This window comes from Carcharhinus amblyrhynchos, chromosome 11 (genome assembly GCF_965287045.1).
Source record: "Carcharhinus amblyrhynchos chromosome 11, sCarAmb.v2.hapA, whole genome shotgun sequence".
In the NCBI taxonomy this organism is placed as follows: Eukaryota; Metazoa; Chordata; class Chondrichthyes; order Carcharhiniformes; family Carcharhinidae; genus Carcharhinus; species Carcharhinus amblyrhynchos.
The window spans coordinates 73864192-73887741 of NC_137334.1; the positions used below are offsets into that span (position 1 = coordinate 73864192).

The following is a 23550-nucleotide window of genomic DNA, read 5'->3' on the forward strand; positions in this document are numbered from 1 at the left end:
CTAGCACATCTTTCACCAATGCACCTGGGAAATACCCATCTACTGTTACCAAACCAAGCTACTTTAAGCCCTTTGGCTTAACGTGCATCCTTACTGACCAGAACGTCATGTATATGTGTGGATTTGTATTTTGAAATAAGCGGATACCTGAGACTTTATTATTACCATGCTGTCGGGAAAATAATTAATTATTGATAAAAAAATAAAAACTAAGCCCTCGCACTAAAATTCTATAAAACTATATTTAATCCCATATTCATAGAGCTAATACTAAACTGTGCTAGATAACAATTGGCAATAGTTATTTTTCATCCCACAATTTCTCCTCCTTTCTTGATGGTGTCAAATTTTTGCCAGGGGTCAGCATCGACAGACACTAGATGCCCTCCAATATCTTCCCTAGGCAACTGTTATTGACTTGTACCTCGACACGGAATACCAATAGTATTTTCAATTGCAGGCAGGGACTTTGCAGACCAGCCCAGCTCAATTCCTTCCTTAACAATTCTCATGCACTGACTCTTTCGAAGAAGACTACAAAACAGTAATGCAAATGCTGAGAAACAGAAACAGGGAATAGTAGAAATACTTTGCGATACACATCTGTGGACCGAGAAACAGAGTTAATGTTTCGGGCTGATGACTATTTAAAGGGCAGTGATCTGCAATGTCAGGGTGGATCTTCATGGCATTGGGCCAGCTTTGGAGGCTGTTTAAAATGGTGGTGGTGGTGAGGGGTCTATGTGCAAAAGTTCTGTCCTGTTTCCAATAGGTCCAATTTTTGCTGGTAACGGAATGGGGGCAAGGCGAGGCTTACTGAATCATCCAGGCACAACACCCTAACTCAACGGGGCAAACTGAAATTCCCACTGAGTTGAAACAAACTATTCTTTTTGCTGGTCCAAGGCCTTAACCCAAGGTGTGGTAGTCAAGAATTAATGAAAGAAGTGTAAGCACTCTTGAAGGAAAGATCCGTCTGTTTAAGGGTCATGATCTGAAGTTATTTACATCTTCAGCCCTTTGGGAAAAAACCGTCTTAGTTGTCAGTTAGAGCAAACAAGACATCCACTGCTGGAGTACACTGATTGACTGGCCAACTTGCGTGGCTTAAAAAAATCCATTAGCCATCAGTATCTACAGTTTCAATAGACTTCTTTGTAGATATTTCCCAAGAGCAATTATTACAGCTGAAACCATTATGAATGCATGGGTGAATTTCAAAAGCTCCAAACTCACTACAGAATCAGAGTTTTACAGTACACCAAGAAGTCCTTCAATCGTGTTTGCGCCAGCCATCAAACACCTATCTATTTCAATCCCTTTTCTAGCACTTTGATCCTAACCTTGTACGTGACAGCATTTCAAGTGTTCATCTAAAGGCTTCTTAAATGTTGTGAGGGGAAGCTGAGTTCACATTTTGACTGAGAGTTTTAAGCGGCTATATGAGGATGAGCAGCCTTTGAAGTGGTTAGTGAATACACACTTTTACAACATGTCTACTACTTCAGGGGATTTTAAACTTTTGAATGAGGTTCATGAATCAGTTTTTGTTTAATATCAAACATGAGTGAGAGGGATCTCAAATTATTTGAAGCAGCGAAAGAGATAACTAGTCAGATGCCACACTATACCAATGCAGTGCTTTGCCAAATTGTCCAGATAGTATTTTTTTACTTTACTCAATTAAAATTGATGCGTTACACATTCTAAAAATGTTGAGTTATTGGACAATTGTGTTTTTCGGACAACTGAATTTGAAATACTGCTTTCAAAGGGGAACTGGATAAATCCCTAAAGGAGAAAACATTGTATTGATAAGGGAAAAGAATAAGGGGAGTGAGACCAACTGGATGGCCCTACAAAAGATTCATCAGGTCCTTCTGATCTGTACTATCCTATGACTCTATGACAGAGGTATATTTTCTTAAAACAACATAGCATAGCTCTATTCCTATTCTAAACTGTAGTACGATACATTATATGACAAAACAAAGGTAGTCATAGAAATAAATGCAAAACATGTAATTAAACTAAGTACCAAAATGTTGTAAAAACGAGTGCATTGCCTTATTGTGCTGCCTAATCCTTAAATCATCATAACACTGGGTGAAACCAATTATTTATTTCTTTGTACAATTACCCATGTTGTTTATCTGCAAACGATTGTTTTGATTTTTTCTTCCCTCTTAGTTATGATGACATTACCATAATCAACCAACACTGAATGTGCAATCTAACCATGGGTGCTACATTGTGCAACTGTACGTAACCTGTTGCAAATGGTAGTGTAGGACTAATTACATTAGGATTGAGATCACCTGTCTCAGTTAGGGGGGGTGCTAAACAAAACTTATTTCGGATTTTTACAGGGTATAAGCAGCAGGATGCCATGTGCCATCGTTGTTTGGAATAACTTTGTCACAACAGTGGAATTAAATGCAGAGAAAAACTCAGTACTGAACTCATAAATGTTAGAACAGCGTACCTATCAGAATTACTAAACTAATCAGAAAATGGTACTTTATAACATACATGTTTTAACATACATAAAGGGTGATGTTACAATTCGGAAAATAGGACAGTAGCAGACCAGTCATCCCTTTATCCATATTGAACTAAATAATTTTTTGGGAGAGAGTTCCAGATTTCCATTATAATTTGAGTGAAAATGTACTTCCCTTATTTACCCCTGAATGGCCTTCCTCTGATTTTTGGGCTATGCCCTTGCGGTTCTGGACTCTTTTTCACCAGAGAAAATAATTTCTCCCTATCTAGGCTATCAAGTCCTTCAATCATTTTGAACACCTCTATTTTAACACCAATCATCTATACTCAAGGGAATACAAATCTAGTCTAGTTCTATGTCCTCATTTTAGCTCAGGTATCTTTCTGATGTCAAAATAAACTTCTTTAAATGGTTTGCAAAAACTTTATGAAGATCCATGGAAGCTATATATATTGCAAGCTGCACTCAGTAACCACACCCATCATGTTCGGAACATAGGGGCTTTAAAATTATGGCAGTGTGTCCTACACTGGACTGTCGCAATAGCAATGCCTGTCACATCTTTGCGATAGGCAGTAGAGAAGGGATAAAGTGCCTGCAGAGGTAGTAGGATTGTTGTTCTGGGGGTTTTGGGGTTTGGAAGCTAATTCAAGATCAGCCCACCACCTCAGGAAACTGTTTGCAAGCAGCCAAAGGAACTGCTGGATGTTTAAATGACCCACCTTGATGCTCCGAGACATTGTAACAGTTACAGCTAAATCAATTAAACTGCCCTCCAATGCTCTACATTCCCCATGCTCCATCCATGCCAACCTATGACCCCCATCCACCTCTCCCATAGCTGCTCATGCTGTCCATGTCAACCTTTGCACACCGTCCATTGATGAAGAATTCCATCTGGGTAGGCCATTGCCTGTTACGAAGGGAACCCATATTCAAAGAGCCTCACAGGAAAATCAATTAGCGATTCCCTGTGGAACTCACAGGGGCTATCACAGTTCTCTCATCCAGACTATTATTCATGACACCTCTGAGGACCATGGATCATGAGCCCTTGAAAAGCTGCCCCAGCTCCACAAAAGTTGCGGAGGGCTAGATGTCTAATTCTGCAATGGAGCAAGCCAGATGGGGGAGGAAGATAGGGTGCAGGCTCACAACCTTTATCCTGTTCTGGTGGAAATGGGGCGGGGAGAGCAGGCAGGCACCTGAAATCTTAGAATTGAGTCCTGGACACCATTTTGAAAGGTCCGCAGAGTTGAGAAGGCTAAGAAAAGTTATGTCTCATTTGGACCCAGCAATAAAGTGGTTGAACCCAGAAAAGAAAACTCAAACCCAGCGAATGTTAGCTGCCAATACTCCATCTTTTATGCATCTTTGAATACTACTTAAAACTCTGTTTCCACTCCTATCAGGCATAGCTTGCATTTGTAACACATTACCTTTTAATATCAGCTAGTATATCAAATTGCATTGTAATGATGTTTCAAATATGACTCTGCTTAGGGACAGTGCAGTCAAATCTCATTAACTGAAATAGTGTTCTAATAACATAAAAATACTTGTTGGACAAGAGGTTGTGTTTCACTCAACGTACTCCCACTGAACAACTTCAGGAGAACACTTACCCCTGATAACAAGTATAAAATATTAAGGTCTATCAAAAGTCACATTTATGAGACTTGACTGTAAATGTAGCATCTTGGTTACTTAATTATAAGCATTTTTTTTTAATGAAATCAGATGACTGCTTATCTATTACTTTTTTTTTAGAAAAAACATATTTGTAGTGATACCTTCTGATTGCGGACTTTGATCTTCTGCACTTGCTAAGCTCTAATTGCTTGTTAACTCTTTTAGTAAGCTAGTTTTGTGTTTTGGAGTAGAATTTCCAGACATTCTGATAAACTGAGTTTGTGACACTGAGCTAATACAGGTTCTCAATAAGCATAATGTAATTGGGAAGAATCTAGTCTTAAATTCTAAAGCCTTGTCATATGGATAAGAGTACTGAGCAATGGGTGGTCAGATACAATGATAAAGATTGACAGAATTGGTCTGAGGCACAGTTGGAAGAGGGACTGAACATACAGGTTTCACAGCTAGAGCAACAAATCCACTTTCACAGGTGTGCAACATTTATGGTTTTAATACTGCAAGATCCATCTCAGTGGTTGGCGTCACACTAGAGCAAATCAGACAGCAGACTTTCAATATTATGGCGCTACACCTCAATGCAAAAGGTTATGCCATATCATTATTATGTGCTCATTCACTGAAACTGTTGCAACTGAAACTGATAAATATTTACCAGTCTGCCTAGAGTCAATACTGTTGTGTATTTTAGAGAGATTGCAAGACCCCAAAATCATCTGGAATCACCACTACCATTTAAGAGACCATTATCTTCTTCCCCTTGAAGAGTTCAAATTTAAGTCGCTAGTGGCATAGAGTACTGTTGGAGGACTTGAGTGTTGAGCGCTTTCTGGGATGTTGATTGGAAATTGTCCTTACATCCTTTAAGAGATGTAGCAACGAAAGGGTCGGGTGACAAAATCAACAACCAGGATGCAACTCATCCTACATAAAGCTCTTGAAGGTACTTTCTCCTTATTAATTATTTTGTTGGTTCTGGTTAAAGTTTAATTAGACAATTCCTCTTGCACCAACAAGGATGTTTTCATAATTTGCTTTTACAACACATACGCATTAAAATATACATATATTACGCACATATATATAAAATTCTGAATGCAAGATTACAATTTACAACAGAGTTATCTGGAAAGAAAAAGGAACATTGTGCAGAGGATACGTAACAGACAGAAGTGGTTTCTGGGGAAATAAACAAGAAAGTGACTTCAGGGATAATAAATCAAGCATAGTTTAGTACCATAAATTACTACTCCGGAGTCACATGTTACACTTATAAAATATGCACAATACCAATGTAGTGTGTTTAAAACCTATTCATGTTTTATTTCCAAGTGTCTAATTAGAGTTTAGTATTTTACTTTGCCACATAGCTGGGTGATTAATATTCAACATTGCTTTTTGATGTGACCAGTGGTTAAGGCTAAGACCTAATGCTCAATCTAAATATGCGCAGTTGAATAAAGAGGTGACAAGTGGACCAAAAAAAAAGCAAGAAACAAACCAAAAAAGAGAGACTGAATCAATTCCCCACAGGTAAAATGGATTACAGGACAATATTCATGATCATTTCACAATTTCAATGTTTTTGTGTCTGAGTGCATATGTGGAAGCTGCAGATGGCAACCATGCCAGCAACTGTATGTGTTTATAGTAACACGAATGAGGGGACTGTTAAGAACAACCTCTCAATTGCTGTATTAAAACAAATCTTTATTATATCTTAAACCCGACCACTGCAGTTAATACGGGCCAGACAAATGTGTTTGACTCTATCGAGAAGCACTGCTGAGTGTCGTGCAAATAGAATTCCTTCACCTGGGCAGATGCCACAGCCTTGGTGTATGTCTCTATATATGGAGATATCCTTCTACTGAAGGGGTTAACATTGATCGTGTGTCAAAAAGGCAATAACATGACCTTTATTTTCAAGAGTGCTAAATCTATGAATCTTAATATGAAGATCTATCCCCTTGAATTCCTGTAATTTATTTGCAAATAGTTATTGAGATTCTGATCCTATATTTAATTAGCTGATAATTTTTCTTCACTGAATTATTTTACTGGAGGCAATAGCAGTCAGTCACATTGTCCAGTACTAATGGTTCTGATACGTGGAATGTTATTTTTTTTAAACTGAACTGCAGATAACAGACTTACTAGGCCTAACTTGAGTTGGAACAGAGAAATGCTAATTATTGATAGCACCTTTCTTGAAACCTTTGAAATTGGGGAAATATGGTCTTATAATTATTTTTTCCTTCTTAAATAAAAGAAAATGTTAATTATTAATGACACAAAAGGAGGGTAAATAAAAGCCACATGATTAAAACATTGCTGTATTAAGGATGTTTTAATTAAGTGAAAATGCTAATGTTGTTATTCTAAGCAGATCAGATTAAAATGATCCTCACAGTGAGTTATTGTAACCCATATTTTATGTTACATTACCAATGACATGTAAAAAGTGATCTCCAGAAGAGATACTCCACAAGCCACACATGCCAAAAAAACACGATATATAAAATGACGGACTAAAATATCTTTTTCAGATATTTTCATGCTTCATGACTTCTTTTTTCTACATTTACAAAAGGACATAGCGTGACAGTCGTTTTAATTTCAAAGAAACAGGGAAGCAGGCAAATTGATTTCTAAGGAAATCATTTCTGTCTCAAATGTTTTGGGAGATCTGCATTTCAGTTGACAGTAATTAGCATTAACTAATAAAGAACACTCACATTGCCACTCCAAAGAATTCGTGTTTTGCTGTTGAGATGACAATGTCTGCCATGCACAGAACTTTGAGGTAGTCGTCTTTGCTGCTTTGGTAGCCCCAGTGCATAATAGAGGAACCCAATTCCCTTCTGGCCTCAGCAAAGATGTCTTTAATGAGAAAAAAAAATATGCAACAATTCAATATGGTGCAAAATTAACTCGTATGTCAGCTTTGCCTCGTCTGAAGTTCAGGTTAATTAGCTTCTGCTTATTTTATAGAACTTCTCAGAGTTGTTTGCTTGTATAATCAAGGCAAGGAAGCAGAACCAAATGCTGAGGTGCAAAAGCTGACAGAAGCAAGGCCCGCCTCGACATCCTCCCCCTATGAAAAGCCAACTGTCTGCTTCATAAAACTCGCTTAGCAGACAGTGAAACAAAATGGACTGTAAAGTTCGTTAAATGAAAATATTAAAAAAGAATTAAGCTAATGGAGATAAAATTAAAAGAAATGAGGCAACAAAAACATCACACCAAAAATGGCATCACTGTGACAGCTAAGTTTCCTAATGACGGACTGCATTCGGAAAAATTAAATGGCATTCCATGCTTAAATTTCTTTGGAAAGTAATGATCCATGAATGATGCTCACTCCAGGCATTTAGAAGTGGAAAAAAAATGCTCAACAACAACAAAGAAGGTTCTGAGGCCGACAGAGGCTTTTATAACAACGAAGGTGCTAGTTTTTTGTGTCAGAGAAAGGTGGGAATATGGAAGGAATGCTTTCATTCCTAACAGAAGCAATACCTGGTACATCCATAAAGGTTTCACCAAGGACAGACACTTTAAAAGTTAGTCCGCTTTCCTTCAGTTTCAGTAATATCTTGAAGAAGACCTCAGGGTTCTTGTCATGCTCCCTTGAAACAAAATAAAGTTCAGGCTCATGAGTGGGCTTTACAAGTTAAATCGGTGGTGCATGCTTAGTAAGTCATGACAAACAATAATTTGAGCCGCAGTGTTAAAACCACCCCAATCATTCAGGTTCAAGTCCCTTTTTAGAGCACTAGGCAGAAAACAAAGATTTCTATTTTTAACATTTTAAAAGGACAGTCACTAGACAGCTCAGTTAACAAGAATTATATTTAATGTTTTATATTTGTCTTGATTTTATATATACACACATACAGATATAAATTATGTAATACATTACACATACATATAGACACCATACACTATATACACACATAATACATACATTTACAAACTTGTTTTAACATTAGATGCTCACACCACATTGGGATGACTAGCTGAAAGGAGTTATGAATTTGACACTGTGAGGGAGAGAACTTAGTGCACACAGTTGAAATGACAAGATCATTGAAAGACCCTGCAGTAATGACTGCATTTTTGCTGATGTTAATTTAGCTCCCTCACACTGCGGAGCTCAGTAACTCCTCCAGCTTGGTTCCCCTGATGAAGTCATCAGGACTATCTGTTTAAGAAAATTATTCGCTCCCCTCTGTCCATTCCCCCACTCCAATCCCCATGAATAAATCAGAGAAAAAAAAACTGATTTTGAATATCAATCATAGTTCTGGGTAACTGCTTCAAATATTACAAGTTAAGGAATCAAGCGGGTGAAATTTGCCAATGCCGAATGCAACAATAGGAACTCAGCAGCCAACTTTCCATCAAACCCAATATTCTTCTTCTATGTTCAACAATTTAACTCCACCTCAAGTCATCTCTTCAAATAATTCATAAGAGTATTGTGAGGCATATTTCTCTACGGTGCAGTATGAGTTAAATCAAATGTAGAAATAAAGTTAACATGGAAGGTAATTCCGAAATGTTATATCAAAACATGCATACAAAATATCCTTTTGATAGTGCAGGCCTAGTTAACAAGGATGTTTTTAGTGACCAAAATGATTCATGATGCCAGTTATGAATATTTCAACATCAGCACGTTCTGCCTCTGGCAGCCACCGCTCATTTTGGATAAACATTGGTTCAGAAAGTTTCAAACTTTCAATTTCTGCAGAATAGGAAGCATAAAGGGGAGGGAAATCCTTCCAGCTTATGAGTTTGTGACATACATAAAACACAATAGGCCAAACAATAATTTAGCAACATTACACTGATCTTTGTTCTTGCCAATTTTCTTTTTAAGAAAGACTCCAATAAAACAGTGCCCGTTTTTAATTACAAATACTGGGTTTCAATAGAATTTTTACCCTTGGTGAAATTTTTATTCAAGTGCTAATTAGTGCAAGATGGATTCGCAGTTTTATTGCGCAGCTCCCTATCACAACATTAATCAATCCTGCAATCAGAACATATTAACTCTTTTTATTTTAGCACTTGTCCAAGACATATGAAGTTCTGATTAACTCTCAGAGTGCCATATGCCTGCCATCTGCATCCACAGTTGATTATAAAAATCATTTCAAACATCCTAAATCTATAACATATCGCAACAGTGAATGCTGCTTGCCAGAAAAACATATCTGAGAATAGGGTTTTCAAAATGCAGGTTAAATTCACATTTTTCTTTAAGATATATGGCACTTTATATAAATATATATATCATGCATTTTTTAAAAATATATACATACATTATTATATATATTGTCCACATATGTGTGTTTAAACATGCTTGCGACAAAACGCAATCATATAGTTTGGAAGGTTAAAGTCCAAACTCAATGTCTAATCTGCTTTATAAATACAAAACTAATTCTTTTGTGCAGAGCAGGGACATCACCATTTACAAGCACAGTAGATTTTGACTACAATAGTTTTATGCTGAAGGTCAAATGTCTATGTTACGTTTTAATAATAATCTAAAGCAGCACCTCCAACTACACCATTTCTGAGGGTTCATATTAGGCTCCTAAGGTGTGGTATTAACAGAGCTTATTTATTTTAATTTGAGAGGCTCTTATTTGTCCATTCCCTTGTGGTAAAGCTGATTTCCATGATGATTCCCTTCTTAATTTTAATACCCTTTTTACTCATCATATAGACATTAGAATTTTGCAGAAAATAATGGAACTCCCGCGCAGGAAGAAAAGACAACTGAAGGGATGATGGTAAACTAGCTTTTGCAATTAATTGGTGTACGGTAGTGCACATGTATGATAACAGAATTTTTCACCAAGGAAAGCGAGGTTAATTAATGTATGAGCTGCATTCACCAAGATGCTGAATTTAGTATTTTTCCCCCATGCTGTCTTAAGTGCCTTGATTTCCCAGTAATGACCTAGTTCTCCTAATGAGTAACATTAACCCCTGGCTGTATCTGTCCAGGACTTAATTGTCAACTGAAGCTGAAATAGAAGAGTTTGCCGATCAGCAGGTATGTGGTACATTAACACATGTCATCTCAGGTCCTAATAAATAAATCTGTTGCCATGGAAATGATAACATCAGCAGCATTGCTTTTCCTCACTTTTTGAATAAATGTCTCTCAAGCAAGCCATGAGTCGAAAGTGTGTATGCCTGTGTGTGTGTTAGCATGGGGTGTGGTGGGAGAAAGGAAGGCAGGTGAAGAATTAAAGAGAAAATAAGAAAATATGGAAGCAAATGCAAAAAATATCAATGATATTTACTTGGGTCAATTTTTCGAATATTACAAACATATTTTCTTTTTGATTTATCCTCCTTTCCTTTTTAATTATATTTCCCCCTGCTCTTCAATAACAACTTACTGATTAAATCTACCAATTCTTTCCTCCCTCCCTTTTTTTTGGTCTCTCATATTCCTTAATTAACAAACCTGACATTAAAGTAACCAGCCAGCAAGTGCACAGAACCGGGTGGCATTTGAAGTGTTTTATCATGAAATTATCCCAACAGAGTCCATCCCGCAAGATAACATCATCATCAATACTCCATGCAAGACCCAACAGCTCAAGCACAATATTGCCTGCCATTTATCTGTTGTCAGCATAGGTTACAAACTGTAATCCTTGACTGCCTTGGAATTAGAATGTCTTTGATGTCCCCACAAGAGTTTTTGCCTGAAGGCTTTACCAATGCTCTGCAGCTCAATGTTTATTCCTCGTAATCTTCCTCTCATCTCCAGGCTACTGGTGACAGATGGTTATGTGCACACAATAGTATTAGAGTTTGATATTTTTTTGCTCTCTATACAACAAATATCTATCAGATGTGGGCCAAGAAAGCTGACATAGCTCACTTAGGTAATGGCAACAAACAGCTTGGGTTGATGTTTTTGTCATTTTTTTTCTTGCTCCCTGCTTGTTTCCTTTCTAAAAATTCTCAAAGGTAAAGTAATATTAACTTTGCTGGCTTTTATCACAAACAGAGAAAATGACACCTTTTTATTATCACAATACTGAATGTTGATGGACATTTTTTTTTCATATGTTAATCACTTGCCACATAAAAATATCTCTACCTCTGATCAGATCATTAGATAAGACCACAAAAATAAATAACTCACACCAAATTAAGTTCCTGCAGCACTACTAAAATTTACTGCACCCCCATGATTTCAAAGGGTGCCTTAAACATAATCTATTCTCTCAGTAATGTCTCCATCTCCACTACTATTTAATAACATATTAATTTTATTTCTGGAATTGCTATTTGCCTGTGCTCTCAGGCTCTGGTGCTTAAAAAAATTGCGGCATAAATATAACATGTGGGCTAATACATTTACCATGGATCAAGACTGGAAGTACAGTTGGTACAGTTTACTATCAGTAAAAATGGAAAATAAAAATACCAACTTTTAAAAATAATCAAATTACATTAGAGTATGATTTGTCAACTAATTCTAGGACAATTCTTCCCCTGCTGAGGCTTTATGCAATATCACCAGAAATGTCACATTTTGTTTCTTAAAGCCCTAGAATCAAAGATGAAAATCCTTTTAGGTACCAGCTGCTGCAGATCAGCTATGAAAGCTTCTCCAGTTTTAATGTACTGGAAGTCAAATCTGTGTAAAGACGATTTACTTTACCGGTGTGCGTACTGTTGCTTCACCTGTAACAGTTGCTCAGTAAACATCTGACCTACTGATCCCCCCCCAAAAGCGTTTCTTCCAAACCACTCATAATCTAGGATGAAGTGGACTCTAATCAGGCCACATGCAGATTAAACAGGCTAAAAGATAACTAGAACGAAACGCTCATGTTCACCACTGGAAGATTATCAGGCTGGGTTTCTCCTCGCAAGCACCCTTCCCCCACCCCTGCCCCTTTTAATCCAAATTTATTTCCCTCCAACTGCACTGAAAGCTGAATTTTGAGTGTATACATGTGGTGATTATCTGAGCAGTAGATTCTGCTCGATTTAGAAGTGCTTATAAGATCCAGCTTTGTCAGTGATAACATCTGGAATGTGCCTCCGAAAGACAGAGATGAACTAAATTTATAGATTACCTCAGATGTACACTACTTACCACCTGTGGGGCCAAACAATATGCAAAGGCATATGCTCGGAGGCAGCACTGCAATTTTCCTCCAAGTTCCCACCCAACATGCTGCAGGGGTTAAAGGCCATATGTTCCTTATCTTCTCCATGATAAGAGCTTGTACCATCAGTTCTCTTGATGCAGTTCAGTTCTTTGAGTGTTTCTGATGGGTTTGATAGTCCTTCCTGATTTCTGGCATCCTGTTTTTCAGCAGGACCAGGTTCCAGGCATGAAAAACTGTTTCTCATCAATCCATCATCTATTTTATAGTTTTGCAAAGCGATCCGATTCTCTAACACTTCACCATCTTCAACTTCTTGACTATCAGTCATCAGCAAATTGTGGCCAAGTTTATGTACTGGCAGAAATCTGAAACAAGAGGTGAGATTGTGACAATTGTGACAGGAAGAAGGGGTGGGGAGAGAGGGGTGTGAAGAATTATTTTAAAAAATGATACTACAAGCATAAGAATAAAGACATGCAAGTGGAAATTATTTCTAGTGCATAAAACAAAGTGGTCACTTAAACACTGATAAATAGTGAATTTCATTTAAAATAATTTATCTGAAACACTTTTTAGTGTTCCATGCAGATCTACAATAAGCACACTGTTCTCAGTTGGCCATAATCTGGAGAAAAATAAGAAAATAATCATGTACGTACATGCAAATGATATTTTGATAGCATCAAAAGCTATTCGCTAAAACTATTACTGTCATATCAGAACCGCACTTAAGTATTCTGCCATGATGAGTCCATAATAACAAAGACAAGTAGAACATTCGCTGAGCCTTTTTTTCCCTAGATTGATACCCTGAACGTACATAAATATTCAGCCTTGCACACCAGCATTATACCATTGTCAAGTTACACCAAGTAAGACTGTCCAAGTATACCTCCTGAGAACAGAGAAATTCTCAATTTATGTTAGTCTGGGGCAGGATGCTGAATTGCCTTACCATTGTCAAAATAGTTAACAGTTGTTGTTAAGAAGCATTGTTAGGAAGAACAACACCATCATGTTAATCTTTTCATTTCAGCATCTTTGTCTATGGAGATGTAGGAGGTACGTATTTAAAATGCTCTGTTAAAGATTACAGTCCGGCTCGCATCCAGCAGATGACATTTTGTAGGATAAGGGGAACTGCATAAAGGAATTTAATGAACTTGTATTTCTGCTGAACTGATTATGTGGAAAAGTCTGCTTATGTTTTTTGACAGTATTAAAAAGTGGATTGCTATTTCTTGAGATCCAGAACTGGTTAGTTTGTCATATTGTTCTTTTTATTGATGTTAAAACAAACACACTTTCTGAGGAAATGTTTGGTTAAACTCTTAACCGCATATTCACTTTTAGGATTAGTCCCAACATTTTTATATTCTGGAAAAGGTTCTAATGAAAATGTCTGTACTGTGTCATAGCTGCTACCAGACCTATTAAAAATGTGGTACTTCTTTATCTGCACTGCGTACTTTAAGGGGCCATTCAAAATCTTCCAGATTTTAGTAAGTGCATGAGATGAGTATGAGTGCATATGTATGTGAAGGGGAAGGGAAAGGAAAATTAAAAGGTTGCATGTTTGGCATTTGAAACAAATACTAGTAAAATCTTAAAATGGTTGTTTTAAAATTCAGTGCTTTTGTCAACAACAAAAACTTTTGGAAAATGTTGCAAATCATTATCTAAGTGCATAGGTAATTTTAGCAGCCACTGTACTTTTTTCCCCCACAGTAATTAGTTTTTCTCAAACATTATTTGAATACTTCTATTTCTTTAGCTGTAAGGAAGAATAAATTAATGTCTCTAGTTGTAGTTAAAACATCCTTGGATTACAAAAGGACCCAGCTGAGTTTATTCAGGCCCTTCACACTTTCCTTGTTTATAGTACCAAATGGTAGATAAACCAATGGGACAGAAGGTGGAGATAGATGTCAACTCCAATTTGTCACGATAAATGGTGTAAACATAAACCAGTCTGAACAAATGAAATACTTTTTTAGTGGTGTTTGTTGATTTGAAATCTTTTAAATGTGGCAATCCTAGAAGTACCGATGATGTCAAACTTTACAGGCATATTTTAATTAATTTAATTTAATTAATTTAACTCTCCAAGTACTTATTTATTGCTGTTGACATGGTTTTGAAAAGCAAAGTAGTGGAGAAAACTGCATTGGTTAATACACATTTTTGCATATAAGTGTATACTACTTGAATTAGACAAAGCGGACAAACACAAAATACCATGAAGGCAATTTGAGGTTGGGACTAAAAACTGTCAGAAGTGACAGCCATAGTGCTTAAGTCACTGCTGCTAATTCTTCGTGTCCTCTATTAATGAACCTTATTTTTATCTGAGTTAAAAGGACCAATCTTGACTGCAAAGTCCTTTCTCCTCAATATAAACAGGCCAGTCCCACCAATGGAAGAGGGAACTAATGCTTGAAGTGAATGGCTTCAAAGAAATAAAGTGACTCAGGAACTCTTCTCTGCCAATACCATTTCAATTGTAAACACAAACTATTAAAAAGAATATTTAAAACATATATAAAAATACATAAGCGATCGAAAAGATGTTAAGCAAATGCTCACAGTTAGCTATCCTAGAAAATGAATGATAGCTGCAGTTCTCCATAGGCTTCTCTTTCCTTGCTCCTTCAGGAGGCTGACATTCAGAATGTAGAAAAATCACTCTTCACTTCCCCCAACCTAACTTTCTTGATTGTTAAAGGTGCAGACAAATTAAAAGACCAATATTCAAGACTTGCCTTGTTTATATAAAAAAATTTGCAACATGCAAAACATGTTTTGGTTAACGCTAATGATGTATAATTAACAGGTAACAAAATATATATTTTGTGTGCTTTTAAATGTAACTTCATTGTTCCATGGAAATTCTCAATACACCTCTCCATAATCCCCTTGCATTCAGAAAGAATTTGTCGTCAAGTTGTCATATGGAAAACGTCTTGCTAAACAATTTTGAAGAACATTGTATGAATGACTGATATAATGCCATTCAACAGTACAACATATTTTTGCTACTCAACAGGAGAAGTACAATTTTGATCCATGAGGAATGTTAAGAACATTGTCAAAATTTCCACATTGTGTCGACGAAATGATGGGTAGCAAACAGGACAGAATCAAATGGTCAAAACAGTGACAGTGACGTAATTCTGCTGTGATTTTCTAACAGTTCAAATATTTGAAGTTGGATTGCTGTGTCTACGGTAGAATTTAAGGTTTGTACTCAATATTTTAAAATGCTCTTTGCCCTTGAATAAATTCCAAGTTATTCCCTCCTAATTTTTTTAAAAAGTGCATAGCAATTAGAAGGAAACCAATATATTTAAAATAGTCAAATAGATTTGATATACAATTGGTTTATCCAAGAACCAATGATATTAATTGAAAAATATTTGACCTCAACATCAGAGCCTTGCTGCCCTCCCTTGAGGACCATTTAAAACAGGAGTTTCCAAACTATGGGTCATGACCCCCAGGGGGTCACACTAGCGTCACAAGCTCTAAGGCAGCAAATGTGGCCGTGGAATGGAGACTCAGATCTAACAGCCCAGGGGTTGGCTGCGAGGCCCTCTTAAATGTACACCTTTTTTTTTGCTGGTGGGCGTAGTCAAATCTAATATGCTCTGAGGCCTAACTACTGACAACAGCAGAGCCTGCAAAATGTTAGGTGTCCTAGTTATATCCCTGCTGTTTGAACCCCCAACCCACTCAAAAATTCTCTCTTCACTCCCCTGACCCCTGCCCAGCAAGTGTGAAGCATTAAAATGAAGTCGCAACTGAAAAGAAGTTTGGGAAGCACCGATTTAAAGGTTACAGAAATACTTTTTGCAGGAAATACATTACTGTTAAATACCCTGTTCTTTTGGAAGTGTATGTCTTCAGTCAGTTACATGCTGTATCAATAGCAATTGTTACTCTAATTGCTTTATTGCAGATTTCTGTTTGTCTGAATCACAACAGGCTATGGTAATATTACAATCTTGCAATTTTGTTAATTTAAGCAATGCGGCCTGTCAGTTCTAAACCATGGCCACAAGCTATTAATTACCAAATAGTCAGCACAAGATGCTTTGCAGCTTTTGTAAAGTAAGATGAAAATCAAAGTTTAACTCAGAATAATGCCAAATAATGCTAGTACATTTATCCATGGAGCACCGCAATTCCGTTATTGTTCAATTCTCTGTTGACTTTCTGCTCCCTGATTCTTTGTGACAAGTGACAAGTCTTCTTTACCCACTATGTATCAATGTTAACATTTCTCAATTTGATCCTAAATTTTGGCTGGATCAAATTTATTGAATTTATAAAATAGTTCTTACCATGAGGCAAACTTCAAAAATTATCATAGCAGTGGAAAGTGTTTTTGTTTGTTTATATTTATAGCAAAATAAGTCAATATAATGCTATGCAAAGTGTACTTCAAGCACAACAAATTTAAGAAAGCAATTATGTTTGACACACTAAAGTAACTTTATAGGTATGCAAATTTATTGCAAAGGTTAAATAAAATATTTTTAGAAAAGGAACTGAATTCCATATTTAAGAACACAACAGTTACCACAGCTGCATCTTGGCATTTGTATCAATTCAGAAAAATTCAAAGAATGTCAATGGCAAAGTCTCACTCATTTCTTCTCCTGCCTGGAGATTTGTCCTCTACAGAATGAGATTGTCTGAAACTCTATTACTTGTGCACAAAATGTTCTAAATGTACAGTTAACTAGCATCAGTTAAAGCAGGATGGTTGGGGCTTGCATCAGACCACAGAAAGTCCTACCTGGTAGGAACTACTCTTGAGTCTTTGCTCCCAGCAATCATCAGGGTCAAATCTAGGCGACATCTGTTTTTGTTACAGTTGCCTCCAGCTGTACCCAGTTATGCCAGCTAATATACAAAATATAAAAACCCCTCACAGGAAACCTACGCTCAAATGAAAGCTCGTGGGATCCAAAATTAAGTTGGAAATTGGATTATCAATTGGTTAGATAATAGGGCAGCTGTGACCCATAACACCCCTGAGGGATTAGTCTAGAACATTTGTTAACAACCTCAAAGGTATTTATAATGTCTAAGTTTGCATATGACACCTAGTTATGTAACAAAGCAGGAAGAGGAGGGATGCCAAGAGACCTAGAGAGATCTGGAAAGTGCTCATCAAGAGAAATGCATATTAGACACAAAAATGAACAAGCAGCATTACATATAAAGAAAGACATTAACAAACAAGTTGTAGAAGAAAAGATTTGCATGTTAGGCATCCAATAGTTAAAGTAATATTACATTGTATAGCACCAAATGAAAAAGAAAACATATAAAATGTCTGAACAGTCTCCAGAAATATCATTAAAGGTTTGGAAAAAAGTTTAAGAAAACCCAAATGGACAAACAAATAAAATACTAGGGTATAAAAAGGGAAGGGCATCCTTAAATATTGTTTACTATTCAGGAAAAGTTATCAAAACCATTGCTGAGGCTACATTTGGTAAATCTGCTTCTTGGCCTTTTGACTAAGATCAAGTGTAGTATCGACATGCTGCACTTGGTTGAAGTCATTAGGTTACATTTAGCTTCACTTGAAGCAATTTTTAAAAACGGCATCTCGGCCTTTTGGCTAAGATGCAAATGAGATCAAGCCTTGGAGGAGGTGCATTGCCTACTCCAATCAGCTTGGATCGGGAATGTCTCACTTGTTGAGACTCTGAATTGGACTTGATTTGATTGAATTGGATTAAAAAATACTTACTAAACATAACATTGGAAGGTGTCCAAAGGTGGAAATAATAGCATTAGACCTTTAACTGAACAACTTCAGAGAGATAAGCTTTATATATACTTTTTAAACTCAGGAAACAAATTAGTAGGAGAGGATTTTTTTTGTGCTAAGTGGTAGTTAACATTAGAAGTTAAAGAATATTTATGGAGTCAGTACTTCACATCAAGGGCTGTTAGCCTACAACTAACTTCTAACTATCAAATTAATTTGGATTCTTTTTAAGCATTCACTAAGGAAAAAACGCAAGTTCTTGATTCAGCAGCAACTGGTAAGCATAGGGCTGGAGCAAGAGATAGATGAAAATTCATTGTTTAGGTCTTTAACATTTCAACACGAGGAAGCAGAGGTGATTGCACAAATACACAATTATGCTTGCTTGTGCCATTCTTAGGGGAAGCGAACAGAATCGTGATAGAAGAAATAGATTTTAAGAAAGGTAATGAAATTGGAAAAATATGTTGAAAGATCAAAAGAAACTGGTTGAAAAAGGAAAGATTTTTCAGTTTGAGAGTCATCTCTGAATTTTGACAGCAAAGGAAGTGATCAGCAACAAAGGATTGTTGGAGAGAGACAGAAAAGAAAGCTTTGTTTGCTATAATGTATCTGGAGATTTTGTGCAGCAAAATGACTGTTTATTTTCACTTCTTTATCAGAATATTCAGAAGGGTAATTAATTGCCTTGTGGATATTCCCAAGAACAGTTATGATTGATTATTTTACTGTTATAGTATTACCTAATCCTATTTCTGATCCATCTATTCTGTAACCTGCAAATAAAATGTTCATTAATTAACTGTAATACAAGTCTACACAGAGTCCAATATGCAGATTGCTGCTATTGGAGCGAGTGCTGTTGGTCCCAGATCATGTCACTGTCTCTAAGGATGGATTTGTAAAAGTACAGCTTCTGGATCAAGGACAATGGAGTCTGGTCATCGGAAAAGCTGTGAAAATTCCGAGAGAAGAGCACTTCAAAAAAGTTTAACAATAATGCTCCATCTGGAGACAGCCATCATTAATGAAGAGAACAGGATAGTACATAAGCCTACAGAAGAATAAAGGGACATAAAGAACAACAGTTTGATTCTCTGTGTTAAGTACATAAATAATCTGGATGCAGGAATTGAGGGAACAATATTGAAATTTTGCTAATGGCACCAGATTTGGAGTATAACAAGCTGTGACAAAAATTATTGTAGGCTCTAGAAGGAGATAGAAAGGTCACATTATGATGACCAATACAGTTTAATACAGAAAAATCTTAAGTATTACATGTTAGAAATAGAAAATTCATCTTAAAGAAAAAAAATGCATAATTACATACAGTCTTGCAAAACCTCAGGGCTTCCCAAAACCCCTTACATCCAGTGATGTACCTTGGAAGAGCAGACTCTGTAGCGTAGGCAGAAATACAAAAGCTTAATTATACTCAGCAACGTTGCACAATGTCTCATCCTAATTGTAAGATTGGAAACGGAATAAAAGAGCGTAGGAATTTTGGTGTGCCGCTACACTGGTGAGGATTACAGGAGAATTAGATGAAGCAATCACAGAGGCTAACAGAAATCTTTGTTCTCTATCTGAAGGAGGTAATATTGAACTTATTCATGATTTTAGTTGTGCCAAAGTTCTTGTACTGTACGGTTTTGAAGGACCCCATTACAGGAAGGATGGGGGAAAAAAAAGTGTAAAAAGTTTTCAAGATAACCCAGGAATGACCAATTACTGTGAAGCAAAGCTTGAAAATTTAAGTTTTTTCTTACAATAGAGCTGAGAAGGTTAAGTACAATCTGTTGAATATCTTCAAAAGGGGCTATAAGTAATACAGGTAGTGATAGATTCTTTCCACCAGTTGCCAAGATAGCTTTGACACAAGGTACAAACTTAAGCTCATCAAGCATGAATTAAGAGGGAATGCAGATTTTTAAAAAAGATTCAAATATTTAGAATGTGTATTTCTCTATCATAATCGATGGTTGGAGTTTTTAAAGAGAAATATTAAAGAATATAGGGAACGTGTAGACGATTGGAACAGTATGAACTGGCTCACGTGAAGAAACTGTAACTTTTATCAAATGTCCTGTTTCTGTGCTTGACATTTTATTATCTAATTAGTTTCAATACTGATTTCTTAAGTTTTAAGGAGTGATTAAACTTACAGGAACTTTTGGAAAACATACAAAATAATCTTTAAGGAATATAACAATTTACAGCAAATAAGTATGATCATTATTGCATTTTATTTAGGTTATTAGTAAGCACCTTGGAAGAACACCAATTACACATCAAGAGATGTGCATCAAACACATCCGTAACTCAACTCCTTTGATTACATGCCGGAAATCCTGTCTTCCTGCTTTTCATTCTTCTGTACTTAATAAACCAGTGGAAATCTCTATGTGGTAAAAACAGGATGCATTTAGCATATTTTTTACCAAACAAAGATTGGAAGAGTTATGTGCTGTTAGAATGATACTCTTCCAAATTATAACAGTAAGCATCCAAATGGGTATCCTTCCAAAATACTGCAGCTTGACCATCTTGGAGCAGAGTGGAGTGAATTACACCCCTCGTTGACAGACTGTTGAGTTAAAACCACATGTTCAATTATCAACATGAAGTTACTAAGTCTACATATTCACCTGAGCAAGTAGACTTTTTTTATTTTCAAATTAAGGTGCAGAATTAATCTCCTCAAACATTTATAGTAAATATCCATGAAGCGGAAAATAAAATCCTTTGAAGTTCTGAATTGTAGCTGACCTTCAAAGTGTACTAAACATTACTTGACATGGTTGCACAAAGTTAATTCTAGCATGAGCCTTCAGAACTTGAAATTTCCTTTCTTTTGCTTAAGCTAGGTACCATGTTAGGTATCATCCCCCAGATAAGGGAGAATACAATCCACTCCCCAGCATTTACTAATGCTGAATATCAGGAAATATATAAGGATACCACAGTGGCTTGTTTTCCAATCTTCATCACTATCATTTGTTTTTTCATATGGTATCTAATTTTCTTGATCAATCCATACATGGTTTCAGATATAGTTTTGCTGACTTCCAATAATTGAGAAAAAAATGCAATACAGATGTTCAACTAATTTGAACAAAGCTAATTTGAATTTTGAGGCTCGTTTGCTTGTTTAAAGACCACTGGGCCAATTCTCAGGCTGTCTATTCCCTGGACGGTGGATGGAGGTCAGATAGTTCAGCATATCAAGATTTGTGTGATAGCCACAACTGATTGAATGAATTAACTATCAGGTAAATTTGCAGGTGATACTATATAGGGACCTTCAGAGACCTTCAAAAGGAGCTGGACAACATTTGTATGTAAGCAGAACAATCAGATGTAATTCAATACAGATATATGCAATGTTGTGCACTTTGGAAAGAAAACGTAACAATGGATTATGTAGAACTAGTGGAAGAAGACTGGGGAAAATGGTAACCTCAGCATATAATAGTTAAAATCACTATGAAGCAGCAACAGACACAGCAAACTGAATGTTCAATTATCTTGTTATATCAGAACAGTGAAACACAGAGAAAGTAATAAAACTGTATAATGTGTTCTGATCAGATTGCACCTGGGGTTCTATGTCCAATTTGATCACAAGAGAAATATTCTAGCGATTAAGGACTTTGGGGGTGGGGGGAAGCCACAAGGCAAAATCTTAACATCTGAGAATTGGATTGTGGAGAAAGACTGGAACAACATTGACACATTTGCTTCGAAAGGAGGCAACTAGAGTGGCACTTCTTGAGATAAATAAGCAAAAGGTAAGTCTGTCACATCACTTAAAGGTAAGCCATTACAGTTAGACAAAACCTGTAAGCTGAAGCTTGTGAAAAGTCAATTTAGGACTGACGTTTCATGCAATGAATAATCAATATTTGAAATGGCTATCAGGATTCAATTCATTCAAGCTCTAGTTGAATGGCATGATGGGGAGACCTTCTCTCATGGATATGCCAAATAGCCTTCCACACGCTATTTATCTTGTAAGCTTGTGATGAGTAGCCTTCACAGTAAACTGTGTAAATAATGCATTCAATTACAGATCTTTAATTAAAAAACCTCATTAAATTTTAACCTCCTGTGTGGAAGATTATTATCTTTGTTGGAGTCCATCCTCTCATTAACTCCACAAAGACATTTTTGTGGAAAATATTTTACCCCTCCCCTCCTGAAGGCATCACATCTTCCTGGGATAGGCATCAGCAGCTCTCCAGTAATTTCATCCATATAGTTATTCTGCATGCTATGAGCTGAGATGGTGATGTCAGCAAACAGTGTGATAATGGAGGGCATCACAGTTGAGTTTAATTCTGTTCTCACCCAACGTTTCCACTCATGAACTTTCTAGCAGTTGCGACTCAACAATGATTTCTCCTACTCCTCTTAAGTCTGGGTTACTGATGCCAACTATTGCACTCCAATTGCCTACCTGAGATCAGCAATTTAACACAAACTAGTCGCAACACGGAATTTTCTGGGCCCAGGAAAGAAATTAATTGCGTCATATTGTACTGGCTACTGCTGGCAGCTATTAGGTCATTGAGGGAAAGGCCTTTTTAAGATTTATGTCAAAAAAGAGACCTGGCGGGGGTGGGGGGGGTGGCCAGGTGGTATGACACAAATTATGACTTCAAGGCATCTAAAACACTTCACACCAATCAAATGTTTTTGAAATATTATCACTATTATAATGCAGGGAAACATGACAGTAAACTTGTGCACCAACAGAAATAATTAGTTGTTTTTGGTATTGGTTGAAGATTAATGCACCCAGGAGGATTAGGTGAACTACTCTGTTGCCTTTTGAGAGAGCAGCTAGGGTCTCAGTTTAAGATATTACCTGAAGGGTGGTATTTTGGACAGTGCAGCACTCCCTCAGGTACTGCAGTGAAATGGAGGCCTGCACTGCGCTCACATTCTGGAAATGCAGAGGAACCTGGACCTTCTGACCCAGAGGTTTTAAACATTTAACACCTCTTAATCTTGTCCAAATAAACACTGGAATGATAAATGTCCTCATTATACAGCCTAACTATAAAAGCATCATCTCAGCATTCGTTCTGTTTTGACAGGTGTGTTGAGTCAACAGATTTTGCTTGATGCATATTTTTAAGTGGTAATAGCAAGCTGGGAAATGTTTGATGCCACTATTACGGATACATTAGTAGTCTGTCTGGTTGACATTTCTGTAGGGTTGCAGAAACATACGTTTTATTTCCCCAAATAACATTCTGTTTGGGTGCTTTTTTTCTCAGCAGTTCCACTTTATCCATTGTTATTACATGGCTCACTGGGTATGTACACAATGCACACTGGGTGAATATGAGGTGGCAATGTTGGCATCACTCACCTGGTGAAGGAGCAGTGCTCTGAAAGCTCGTGATTTCAAATAAACCTGCTAGATTTTA

General features: G+C 36.7%; 1 protein-coding gene across 6 annotated transcripts in view; it reads right to left on the minus strand.

Annotated features, from left to right (window-relative positions):
* Positions 1-23550, minus strand: part of gtdc1 (glycosyltransferase-like domain containing 1) — a 304588-nt gene that overhangs the window by 57298 nt on the left and 223740 nt on the right. For all 6 annotated transcript variants that reach the window (XM_080199378.1, XM_080199376.1, XM_080199377.1 and 3 more), the window contains 3 exons: positions 12306-12686; positions 7679-7788; positions 6898-7042 (listed from right to left, as the gene is read on the minus strand). In XM_080199378.1, coding sequence (XP_080055504.1) covers positions 6898-7042; positions 7679-7788; positions 12306-12686 — 636 coding nt within the window. The remainder of the gene's footprint in view (positions 1-6897; positions 7043-7678; positions 7789-12305; positions 12687-23550) is intronic.